This window comes from Chiloscyllium plagiosum, unplaced genomic scaffold, assembly GCF_037043375.1.
Source record: "Chiloscyllium plagiosum isolate Xiang-an unplaced genomic scaffold, Cpla_swu_hap1 HiC_scaffold_31, whole genome shotgun sequence".
NCBI lineage: Eukaryota > Metazoa > Chordata > Chondrichthyes > Orectolobiformes > Hemiscylliidae > Chiloscyllium > Chiloscyllium plagiosum.
The window spans coordinates 47187506-47200588 of NW_028270169.1; the positions used below are offsets into that span (position 1 = coordinate 47187506).

The 13083-nt window shown below is 43.1% G+C and overlaps 1 protein-coding gene across 1 annotated transcript in view; it reads right to left on the bottom strand.

Annotated features, from left to right (window-relative positions):
* The window catches only part of LOC122564127 (complement factor B-like), a 76566-nt gene that overhangs the window by 48174 nt on the left and 15309 nt on the right, over positions 1 to 13083 (bottom strand). The window contains exons 4-6 of the mRNA XM_043718729.2: positions 10084 to 10254; positions 6168 to 6242; positions 5599 to 5732 (exon numbers count right to left, since the gene is read on the bottom strand). Of these exons, the coding sequence (XP_043574664.2) occupies positions 5599 to 5732; positions 6168 to 6242; positions 10084 to 10254 (380 nt within the window). The remainder of the gene's footprint in view (positions 1 to 5598; positions 5733 to 6167; positions 6243 to 10083; positions 10255 to 13083) is intronic.

Consider the following 13083-nt stretch of genomic DNA (forward strand, 5'->3'; position numbering starts at 1 on the left):
ACCAGCTTCCACTACTTCCTCTGGCAGATCATTCCAAACATGCACCACCCTCAGAGTGGAAAAAAATTGCTCCTTAGGTCACTTTTAAATCATTCCTGTCTCACTTAAACCTATGCCCGCTAGTTTAGTACTCCCCTACCCCAGGGAAAAAGACCTTGTCTATTTATCCTGTCCATGCCCCTCATGATTTTATAAGCCTCTGACGCTCCAGGGAAAACAGCCCTAGTCTATTCAACCTCTCCCTATAGGTCAAACCCTTCAACTCTGGCAACATCCTTGTAAATCTTTTCTGAATCCTTTCTGGTCTAGCAACATCTTTCCTACAGCAGGGAGACCAGAATTGAATGCTGTATTCCAAAAGTGGCCTCATTAATGTCCACAACATGACCTCCCAACTCCTATACTTAATACTCTGAACAACAAAGGAAAGCATACCAAATGCCTCCTTCACTATCCTATCTACCTGCGACTCTACTTCCAAGGAAAGCTTGCACCAGGTAATGGGCTATCAGGTGCTATTCTTGTCGAAAATTGCTCACTCTTCTGGAAGCATCTAGGAATCTAAAGAGAACTCCAAGTTTCTTCGGCCCAAACCATTTCCTTTCCTCCCCCACCTCGTCTGCTCTACAGTCACCGAAAGGAGTTGTTCAGAAGTTCAGAAAAGTCAGTAACATTGAGGTGATAATGATCTACTAGCTTCAGCTGTTTCCCTCTCTTTGGCTATCCCCTGGGCCCAACTGCTTTTAAAATCACCCAAACTCACAAACCCCCTATGCCTGAACTCAAATCCTCTCTCCTATCTCTTCCCTCCAATGTAATCTTATATAATCCACCTACTATCCCCTTGACTCTAATTTCCACTAAACCATTGAACAGCCAAGTTCCTTGTCTGGTCTCCAGCCAATATTCTCACAAGGAATTAAGGGCTACGGGGAGAGTGCGGGTAAGTGGAGTTGAAACGCCCATCAGCCATGATTAAATGGCAGAGTGAACTCGATGGGCTGAATGGCCTTGCTTCCACTCCTATGTCTTATGGTCTTATGGTCTAATATTGTTAACGGCTATCAGTTCAGGTTTTGCTCCTCTCTTCTCTTCAAAAGTACCCTCTCCTCAGAATACAAACCCTTGGCTCCTTTGCCCTTAGAAACTATAATCCCATTTGCGTCCTCTCTTTCCTCTCCAAAGTTCTTGAATACATTGACTCCCAAATCCGAGCCCATCTTTCCTCCAACTCTGTGCTTGAATCCTTCTAAATTAGGTTTGCAACCCCTCCCACAATATTGAATCAGCCTTTATCAAAGTGATAAATGACACCCAGTATCACAGTGAGCAAGGTATACTATCTCAACTCGACCTACCTATCAATTTGGACTCTTCCCTTTCTCTCCAAAGCTTGTTCATGGTTGGCTGGCTGAATGGGACTGTCCTTACTTGGCTCCATCCCACCTATCCAGTCACAGCTGTAGAGTCACTTCCAATGGCTTTTCTTCCAGGTCCAACCCTGGTATCTTTAGTGTCCCTCACGATCTATCTTTGAACCTCTTCCTATTTCCCATCTATGTCCTGCTCCTCTTCTACAGTGAAAAGACAATGTTAATTTTTACATGTGCTCTGACAACATGCAACTCCATCGCATTATCTCCCTTTTCCCTCTTATCCACTCCAAAATGATCAGATCCAATGCTGGGCAAACTGAAATTTCCTCCAATTAAATTTGAGAAGATTGAGCCATTGTTTCCAGTCCCTTTTCCATTTCTGTTCCCTAGTTATTTCTGTTCCATTCCTTTCCCAGTCTTTTTTCAATCTTGGTCTCATAGTTAACCCTGGAGTAAGCTTGTGACCACATTTCTGTGCCATCAACAAGAGCACTTATTGCCACATAGAACACCTCAGTTCTCTCAGAGCGTCTGCAGATGAAACCCTCATGCCTTTTTTACTTTTAGACTTGACGATTTTATCACACTGTTCACTGGCCTCCCATGGAATTTCCCAAATTCCCATACCTGTTGTAAATTTGAGGTCACCTAAAACTTTGATACCCATGTCTTTACATATACCAATTCCCGATGACCTATTCCTGCCCTCTCTAACATACACTGGTCTCCTGGAAAGCAACGTTTTGATTATAAATTTTTCATCTTTGTTTACAATTTCCTCCATGACTATGCTCCTTCCTTATCTTTGGAATCTTCTCCATCTCCATAACCCTCCGCGATATCAGCATTTATCAATTTCTTGCCTCTCCAGCTTCCTTGATTTTAATTGTACCTACAGCAACTTGGGCCCTGAACATAGAACAGCACAGAACAGGCCCTTTGGCCCACAATGTTATACTGAGGATTAATCCTAATGTAAAATAACTGAACCTACGCAACCCTCAATTCACTACTATCCATGTGCATGTCCAGCAGTCGCTTAAATGTCCCTAATGACTCTGCTTCCACCACTACCTCTGGCAACGCATTCCATGCATTCCCAACTTTCTGTGTAAAGAACCTACCTCTCATATGCCCTCTATACCTTTCTCCAAATATCTTAAAACTATGACCCCTCGTGCCAGTCAATCCTGCCCTGGGGAAAAGTCTAGCTATTGACTCTATCCATGCCTCTCATTACCTTGTATACCTCGATCAGGTCACCTCTCTTCCTCCTTCTCTCCAGAGAGAAAAGTCCAAGCTCAGTCAACCTCTCTTCACAAGGCAGTCCAGGCAGCATCCTGGCAAACCTCCTTTGCACTCTCTCCAAAGCCTCTGTATCTTTCCTATAGTACGGCGACCAGAACTGGACACAATATTCCAAGTGTGGTCTCACCAAGGACTTGTAGAGCTGTAGCAAAACCTCGTGGCTCTTAAACTCGATCCCCCTGTTAATGAAAGCCAAAACACCATGTACTTTCTCAACAACCCTATCCACTTGGGTGGCAACTTTGAGGGATCTATGTACTTGAACACCAAGATCCCTCTGTTCCTCCACACTGCCAAGAATCCTGTCTTTAATCCTATATTCAGCATTCAAGTTCAACTTTCCAAAATGCATCACTTCGCATTTATCCAGATTGAACTTCATCTGCCATTTCTCAGCCCAGCTCTGCCATCCTGTATATGTCGCACTGCAGCCTGCAGTAGTCATTGATACTATCAACGGCACCTCCAACCTTTGTGTCATCTGCAAATTTACTAACCCACCCCTCAACCTCCTCATCCAAGTCATTTATAAAAGAACAGAGGCCCAAGAACAGAGCCCTGCGGGACACCACTCACCACTGATCTCCAGGCAGAATACTTTCCATCTACAACCACTGTCTTCCTTCTGTCAGCAAACCAATTCTGAATCCAGATAGCCAAGTCTCCCTGTATCCCATACCTCCTGACTTTATGAATGAGCCTGCCATGGGGAATCTTATCAAATGCTTGCTGAAGTCCACATACACCACATCCACTACACGACCTTCGTCAACCTGTCTTGTCACCTCCTCAAAGAACTCAATAAGATTCGTGAGGCATGACCTGCCCCTCACAAAGCCATGCGAACTACCTTTAATCACACTTATCTTTTCCAAATAGTCATAAATTCTATCCCTCAGAATTCTTTCCAAAACCTTGCTGACCACAGACGTATGACTGACTGGTCTGTAATTGTCAGGGATTTCCCTATTACTCTTCTTGAAAAAAGAAACAACATTTGCCTCCTTCCAATCCTCCGGTACGACTTCCATGGAGAGTGAGGAAGCAAAGATCTTCGCCAACGGCTTTGCAACCTTCTTTCTCGCTTCTCGGAACAGCGTAGGAAAAATCTGATCTGGTCCTGGGGACTTATCAATCTTAATGTTTGCAAAAATTTCCAGCACATCAACTTCCATCAATTTCGATCTGTTCAAGCTCCTCGAAGTTCCCTTTCCTTAGTGACAACAAGGTCCCTTTCCTTAGTGAAAACCAAAGCAAAAAACCCATTTAGAGCTTCCTCTGTCTGCTCAGATTCCACACACAAGTTCCCTCCGCTATCCCTGATCGGCCCTACCTTCTCCCTGATCATTCTCTTATTCCTCACGTATGAGTAAAATGCCTTTGGGTTCTCCCTAATCTTTCTTGCCAAGTCTTTCTCGTGCCCCCTCCTGGCTCTCCTCAGTCCATTTCTAAGCTCCTTTCTAGCAAGCCTTTAATCCTCTAAAGCTGTGCTAGATCCTTGCTTCCTCCACCTTACGTAAGCTGCCTTCTTCCATTTGATGAGAAGTTTCTCTGTTCTTGTTACCCAAGGCTCCTTAATCTTGCCCCTTCATACTTGTCTCAGAGGAACAAATTTGTGCATCACTCGCAACAACTGCTCCTTAAACATGTCTGCTGTGCCCTTTCTGTGGAACATTTGCTCCCAGTCTGTATTTCCCAACTCTTGTCTGATAGCGTCATAATTTCCATTTCCCCAATTAAATATCTTCCCTTGGTAACTGCTCCTTTCCCTCTCCAACGCTATAGTAAATGTTAGACAGTTGTGATCAATGTCAACAAAGTGTTCTCCCACCGCGAGATCTGACACCTGTCCTGGCTCATTTCCGAGCACCAAATCCAAAATGGCCTCTCCCCTTGTTGGTCTGTCTACATACTGAGTAAAGAAACCCTCCTGAACACACTTGACAAAAACGGCTCCATCCAAATCATCTGCACTTAGGAGATTCCAGTCGATATTGGGAAAGTTGAAATCACCCATAACAACAACCCATCTGCACTTTTCCAAAATCTGCCAGCCTATGAGTTCTTCAACTCTTTACTGCTATTAGGTGGTCTGTAGAAAACCCCCAATGAGGTGGCTGCTCCCTTGCTGTTCCTAACTTCCACCCATACTGACTCAGCAGACAAACCTTCCTCGACAACCTTTGTTGCTGTAGCTGTAATGCACTCTCTGATTAGCAATGCTACACCCCCTCCTCTTTTTCCACCCTCCCTGTTCTTTTTAAAAGTTTTAATCCCTGGAACATCAAGCAACCATTCCTGCCCCTGTGAAACCCATGTTTCCGTAATGGCCACAACATCACAGTCGCAAGTACTGATTCATGCTCTAAGTTCTTATTTCTGATACTCCTTGCATTAAAGCAGACACACTTTAACCAATCCCTTTGTTTTATCATGTGAGAAACCTTCCTGATAGATTCACTACATCCTGTCACTGCCCCATCTACAACTGCCCCCCTCTCAGATATGTAGCTCTAATTCCCAACCCTTTGCCAAACTTCCTGACCTGTAGAATTACCTTATAACTCCTTGAAGACATTATTTAAAACCTAATTCTTTGATAAAACCTTATCTAATGTATTTCAGAATCAATTTTTACTGAAATCAACCGTCAAGACATTTTATACCATTAAAGGGACTGCAAATGAGTATTGTTATACAGATAATTTGTAACTCACTCTCCAGTGATTACTTCTTTGGTGAGTGACAAAGTTTAAACGTATTTACAATGTTCACAGAACTCAGTGGCAGACCCAAGACTAGGCAAATTGTCAATGTGTATCATTCTTTTGTACAATTTGGCTGTAACTCAGCCCTCATGCTGGTCACCTTTAGAACTTAGGAGACAGTTCCAAACTCTTCCAATCATACTCACCCCATTAACAAAATTCTTGACAAATTTAAAAGACCTCACAAAGTTTTCATTTCCAACAGTCCTTGAAGCATCAATGACAAAGAAGACATCAACCTTTCTCTTCTGACCAGGGATTTGTGCCCCTGAGTTCAGATCTGAGGAGATATAAACACATATATGACTGAAGACAGCAACATTGCCATGAGTACCTTAAATGGGGACATCCTCTGAGCTTGTTTCTGACAGAAGCCTTCATTATTTATTGCTGAGATTACACCTTTGTTGAAATATTAGTTAAGAGTTTGATCTACACAGATGCCAAAGGATGTGTGTTCTGCCACAGTGTTGGTCTATCCTGTACCAACATTGACAGAAATGGTTCATGGGATAAATCCACTGAATGCACATTCTGCCACCTAACCGCAACTGCTTGGACTAGTCTGCTCAGGAAATTCCCACCCATAATCCTTAAAACAAAGGCCAGGTTGACAATTAAACATCATATCCCAAACCAAGCAGCACTTCAGGACACAAGCTGGTAGAACTACTAGTAATAATCAGAATGAAAAGAAGATGTGCATTGATCCTACCTCTGTTGCGTATTGTTGACTGCAAGATGTCCAATACCTCTGCCAGATCCTCCACATTATCAAAAGCGTCTTTGCCTATTCAACAATGAAATGCAGAATCAGGAGAGATGGCTTTGTGCCATTGAATAATAATTGTTTATTAACATATTACTTAGTGTGCCTCACTTTCACTGTACAAGCAACCTAATGTAGTAAGATATTAAATCGAGATCTTGGCAGCCCTTTCCATTCAAGTTTGCCTTAATGATGAGTCCAATAATCGTGTCTCAACATTCAGTGTGTCGGGGGATCATTTTTAGTTGCACCTCCAGTGAATGTGCAACAAGGGCAGCAGGGTGGCTCAGTGGTTAGCACTGCTGCCTCACAGCACCAGGGACCCAGGTTCAATTCCAGCCTCGGGTGACTATTTGTGTGGAGTTTGCACGTTCTCCCCGTGTCTGTGTGAGCTTCCTCCAGGTGCTCTGGTTTTCTCCCACAATCCAAAGATGGGCAGGTTAGGTGAATTGGCCATGCTAAATTGCCCCTAGTGTCCAGGGATGAATAGGTTAGGTGCAACAGTCAGGGGAAATATAGAGTAGGAGAATGGATCTGGGTGGGTTACTCTTAAGAGGGTCAGAGGAAATATAGAGTGGCGGAATGGGTCTGGGTGGTTTACGCTTCAGAGGGTCAATGTGGACTTGTTGGGCCAACTCACCTGCTTCCACACTGTAGGGATTCAATGATGTGATGTAGTCTCCTTGTTTGTCATGCCTTAACTTGAAAAACACCTGAATTCAAGATGTGAGGGGTGGTCATGACCTCTCAGCTCACCTCTATGTATTAATTATTAAATGAATTCCAAGCCAGATAGGGAATTATTAATCTCATCAAAATCCTTCTCTTGACAATACAATCATTTACAGAATGGAAAATTAAATTTCCCTGCCTCCAACCAACCAGCCCAAAGTCCCTTTTTAATGTCAACATGTTTTGCCAACACACCTCCATGACCTTTACGTCTTGGGTAGGATTTGAACCCAGGTCTTTGGGCCCTAGAGGTAAGAACACTACCACTGCCCCACAAGAGCCCCTCCAAGTCCCAGTTATAACTAGACTCACCAAAAAAAGCACTTCCAACTTCTACCTGTTTATCCATAACCTTAACAATACACTTAAAATGACAGCTCTGGGATCATCCTGAAGTGTAATCAGTGAGGAGGGAATTCTCCATTTATTTGCACAGGTTGACATGTATGAGTATACATTAGGGTAGGCCTGGACCAAAGCTCAAAGCCAACCACTTGGCCAGATGCACATGTTCTCTGGCTTGATGTTGTATTGCACAATTTGATGGAGTAGAGAACATTACATTCAAACCTGTCCCATGTGTTCCTTCAGTCAGGTGTTAATTCCCTCAGTTCGCCAGCACCAAAAGGAGCAGTACCTAGTCATGCTAGCTCAACTCGTCCTTTATAAATCATTGGGTAGGTTTCTTTTTATTGTTTAATACTGGACACGATTGTTTCGGAATGTCAAGGCCTTACAGAGAATGCTGAAATTTGCGAGAATAATACCAGGAATGAGGAACATGGAGAGATTGGAGAAGCTGAGGTTGTTCTTTAAGTAGAGAGTAAATAGTAAATTTATATATAGAAGCAGGAAGTCATCATGAGAAGATTGATTGACATGACTCAAAGTTCATATTATTAAGCTGGAGAGGTTTCAGAAACAATTTACCTGGATGTTGTCGGGAATGAGGGTTTGGTTTATAAGGAGAGGCTGAATAGGCTGGGACCTTTTTCACTGGAGCGTAGGAGGTTGAGGGGTGACCTCATACAGGTTTATAAAACCATGAGAGATATAGAAAAGATGAATGGCAGGTGTCTTTTCCCTAGGGTGGTGGATTTCAAGGCTATTTTTAAGGTGGTTACAAAAGCCCAACAACGTCTCTTCCTCAGGTAGCTGAGGAAATTTGGCATGACGGCGAATACCCTTGCCAACTTTTATAGGTGCGCCATCGAGAGCATTCTGTCTGGATGTATCACTATCTGGTATGGCAACTGTACCATTCAAGATCAGAGACAGTTACAGAGAGTGGTGAACCCGGCCCAGACAATCACAAAGGCCAGCCTCCCATCTATAGATTCCATCTACCAGGCCCACTGTCAAGGAAAGGACGCCAGCATTCTCAAAGATCCATCCCCACCCTGGCAATGTTTTTCTACAACCTCTACCATCAGGGAGAAGGTACAGAAGCCTGAACACACACAACAGCCAGTTTCGCAACAGTTTCTACCCTACTATTGTTAGAATATCGAATGGACTCATAAACTCTTCACATTTGGTTGTATCTGTGTTTTTGTTTTTGACACTGTTTACCTATTATTTACTATCTATGCTACTTAACTCCGTGATCTGCCTGTTTTGCTCGCAAGACAAAGCTTTTCACTGTGCCTAAGTACACGTGACAATAAATTCAATTCAATTCTTTCTAGATAATTGGGAAAATTAACCAATTGTTATTTAAGGCAATTATCTTTTTGTTTACATGTTGTGAGCTGGAATGGACTGGCTGCAAGGTTTGAGAAGCAGATTTACTGCTCCTTTTCGAAAGGGAATTGAGAAAAACCTGTTGAGACAAAGCTTGCAGACTGAATGAAGGAGTGAGACTGAAACATCTGAACAGAAGAAAATTCCCTCAACCTGGTCTGAAGCTGTAGCTAATTGCTATGACCTCCCATTGTCCTCAAGAAATTCTGTTTTCAAAACAAATTCTAAGAAAACTCAGAACAAGACGAAGCCGTTAAACCTCTTGGGTCTTTTCCTCCACACAATTATATCACCACTGACTGGCACCTCACTACTGCATTCCCTTCCTTTTCATAGCCCTGATAACCACTGCTGTCCCCTGTGTGCCTTCAGTCGTGACGGAAACCAACATGTCATTTTGAAGGCTGACTCACACTGGCAAATGGTTTGAAAATTCCCAAAACCCTATTCTGCAAATGGCCGACTCGTTAAACCACCTCTTAAATGTAACTGTGCTATTTGCCTCAAATACTCCATGGAGTAATAAGTCCCATATACCAGTCATTTTCTGGTTTGGTGACACTGTACCTCAGTGGTACCACTCTCACTGAGCCAGACAGTTGTGCATCTAAGTCCCATTCCAGATCTTGAACACTTACACACAAGGCAGCGCAATGCTGAGGGAGTGCTTTACTGCCAGAGGCATCGTCATTAACCAAGCTGTTAAACCATTTCTGTGCTCTTGGGTGGTAGAAAGGTTCAAGGCACTATTTCAAGAGAAAGTAGGGGAATTGTCCCTGGTGAACTGTGTTTAATTTTGTGCAGATAGAGGTCATTCATCCTGAATTTCACTGAAATACACATAAAAAGGCACTTAAACTGGGGAGTGGTCGAGTAAGGAGGTACATGTTTGTCATATTTCTTACTGCAAATAAATGTAAGACTAGATTGGGTTGGGATATCTGGTCGGCATGGATGGGTTGGACCGAAGGGTCTGTTTCCACGCTGTACATCTCTATGACTCTATGACCATGACTATAACATGTAAAAGGTTGGTTATGTCAAAAACTTCAATAATACCCTCACCAATTGGCTTTCTGAAGTAGAAGAAACTGACCAATATTTTTATAAGAAAAGGGAGGAAAATGTTTTACCCCTCAATAAAACAGATTATCTGCTCCCTTCCACATTGTGGGAGCTTGCTGTGCCAATTGGTTGTTGCCATTTTCACACAACATTGGTTATAAAATGGTTTGGCAAGTCCTGATGTTGTGAAAGGTGCTATAGAAATGCATGTCCTTCTTTCTTTAAAAACGGTCCTCTTGAACCCCTTGTGGCAAATAATCACACTGGAGGCCCACTAGATGTAATAAAGGATTTAGGATAAATGAGATATAAAGAACTTTACTTTCACACCGAGGCTGTATTCCAGACCATTGACCGGTTTCTAAGCATGTACGCTGTGGTGAACCACGTAGAATGTGTGTGCCACATTTATACCGGACCGTTGAAAGAATACCATAATTCGTCCCTTCCTTCCTTCCACCAAAAGGGATTCCAGGGTTGGAGCAGAACATGCCTAAATGGAAAAATACAATCACTTGGCATATTGATTCCTCTGATAAGAAGTGAACTTGGAGAAATAAGTAGCGACATCTTGAAAAGAGTCCATATTACAGAGGAGGTGGCCCTGGAGGTCTTAAAACGCATGAAGGTAGATAAATCCCCAGGACCTGATCAAGTGTACCCTAGAAGTCTGTGAGAAGCTAGGGAAGTAATTGTTGGGCCCTTTGCTGAGATATTTGTATCATTGATAGTCACAGGTGAGGAGCCCAAAGACTGCAGGATGGCTAGTACAGTGCCACTATTTAAGAAAGGTGGTAAGGAAAAGTCAGGGAACTATAGACCAGTGAGGGTGAAGTGAGTAAGTTGTTGGAGAAGATTCTGAGGGACAGGATTTACATGTATTTGGAAAGGCAAGAATTGATTAAGGATAGTCAACAAGGCTTTGTGTGTGGGAAATAGTGTCTCACAGACCTAATGTTTGAAGTGACAAGGAAGATTGATGAAGGCAGAGCGGTGGATGTTGTCTATATGTCTAATTCAGCAACATGTTTGACAAGGTTAGCTGGTTAGCAAGGTAAGATTACATGGACCCAGGGAGACCTAGCCACTTGGATACAAAATGGGCTAGAAGCTGGAAACAGGTGGTGACAGTGGAGGGTTACCTTTCAGACTGGAGGCCTGTGCCCAGTGGAGTGCCCCAAGGATCGGTACTGGGTCCACTGCTTTTTGTCATTTATGTAAATGACTTGGATGTGAATTTAGGGGAAATGGTTAATAAGTTTGCAGGTGACACCAAAATTGGAGATGTAGTGGACAGCGAAGAAAGTTACTTCAGATTACAACGGGATCTTAATCAGATGGGCCAATGGGCTGAGAAGTGGGAGATGGAGTTTAATTTAGATAAATGTGAGGTACTACATTTTGGAAAAGCAAATCTTAGCAGGACTTATACACTTAATGGTAAGGTCCTAGAGAGTGTTGCTGAACAAGACAACTTAAGATGTAGGTTCATAGTTTCTTGAAAGTGGAGTCCCAGGTAGTTGGGATAGTGCCGAAGGCATTTAGTATGTTTTCCTTTATTGGTCAGAGCATTGAGTATAGGAGTTGGGAGGTCATGTTGCAGCTGTACAGGACATTGGTTAGGCCAATTTTGGAATACTCTGCACAATTCTGGTCTCCCTGCTTTAGGAAGGATATTGTGAAATTTGAAAGGGTTCAGAAAGGATTTACAAGGATGTTGCCAGGGTTGGAGGATTTGAGCTATAAGGAGAGGCTGAATAGGCTGGGGCTGTTTTCCCTGGAACATCGAGGCTGAGCAGTGACCTTATAGAGGTTTATAAAATCATGCAGAGCGTGAATAATCATGGTCTTTTCCCCTGGGAAGGAGTGCAAAATAGGGGGCATAGATTTAAGGTGAGAGGGGAAATATTTAAACACACTGAGTTGTACATGAATGGAATGAGCTGCCAGAGAAAGTGGTGGAGGCTGGTACAATTGCAACATTCAAAAGGCATCCGGATGGTACATGACTAGAAAGGGTTTAGAGTGATTCAGGAAAATGCTGGAAAACGGGACTGGATTAATTTAGAATACCTGGTCAGCATGGATGAGATGGACCAAGGGGTCTGTTTCCATACTGTACATCTCTATGACTGTGACATAGACCCAGATTCTGATTTTAATTTCAGACTGGGTCAGTCAAACTGCCTTTCTGAAACACCGCAGTTGAGATTGAGTCTTTAATGTGTTCACACAAGAATGGGAGTACTTTTCCATCTTTGATTTCTATTATTTCATCCTGGATTTCTAGGTCAGGTTACATGCCAATACAGAACTAGAACACTGTTAACCCTATTTTTGGGTTTGGGGTTTGTAATTTTTTTTAATCTACACCCATGCTTGCTCAGGTCAAAATGGGTAACCTGCCAACTTTGTGTACCACCTAATCTGAAGGTTGAAGGTGTTGACCCAAGTGGCTGCCTTGTCACTGAGAAAATTGCCTTCAATCTCTGTGCACAGAAGGAGGTGCCAGGAGTGGTTTGGAGACCACCTGATCAAGTCAGCCTGTTCCTCTTAAAGGCAGCCTGTACCATAAATAGAGGCAGCACTAAACAATAGGACTGCAACATAAATTATTACAAATTATTTCAATCATTTCCAGAGGTATTGGAAGTGCAGGTGAACAGGAGAAGCATTGTTTTGGTACCAGGGTTTGGTGGGGTCGGGGTGGGGGGGAGGGGAATGGGAGCAGTGGGGTAGTTGAGATAGAGGAGACCCTCAAGCATGGTCCTCTGTGGGGAGTAGGAACAAGTGACCAGGAAATAGAGATTTTTCCAATGTCTATGACAACATTTGTGTACAATAAAATAGCCAGTTTGGCTGCTTATCCTGGAATGAGGGGTCTGCTCTATGAGCACTGATGAAGTAGACTCGGTCAATAGTTCTTCAAGTTTAGAAGAATGAGGGGTGATCTTATACATAGCGTCTGGGGGGGTGTTGGGTGGATACCAGGCTGGGATGTCTAAGAGTTAGAGCTCATAGCCTCAGATTGAGGGTTATTGGGGACTGAGGTGAGCAGAGATTTCCTTACCTGAAGCGTTGTGACTGTTCGCAATTCTTTATCACAGAGAACCACAGATCCACAATCATTGACTAGATTCAAAATAGGAGAAAGTGAGGACTGCAGATGCTAAAGATCAGGGTTGAAGAGTGGGGTGCTGGAAAAGCACAGCCAGTCAGGCAGCATTTAAGGAACAGGAGAATTGACGTTTCGGGCATAATCCCTTCATGAGGAATGATATGCTTTTCCAGCACCACACTCTTGACTAGATTCAAAATAGAG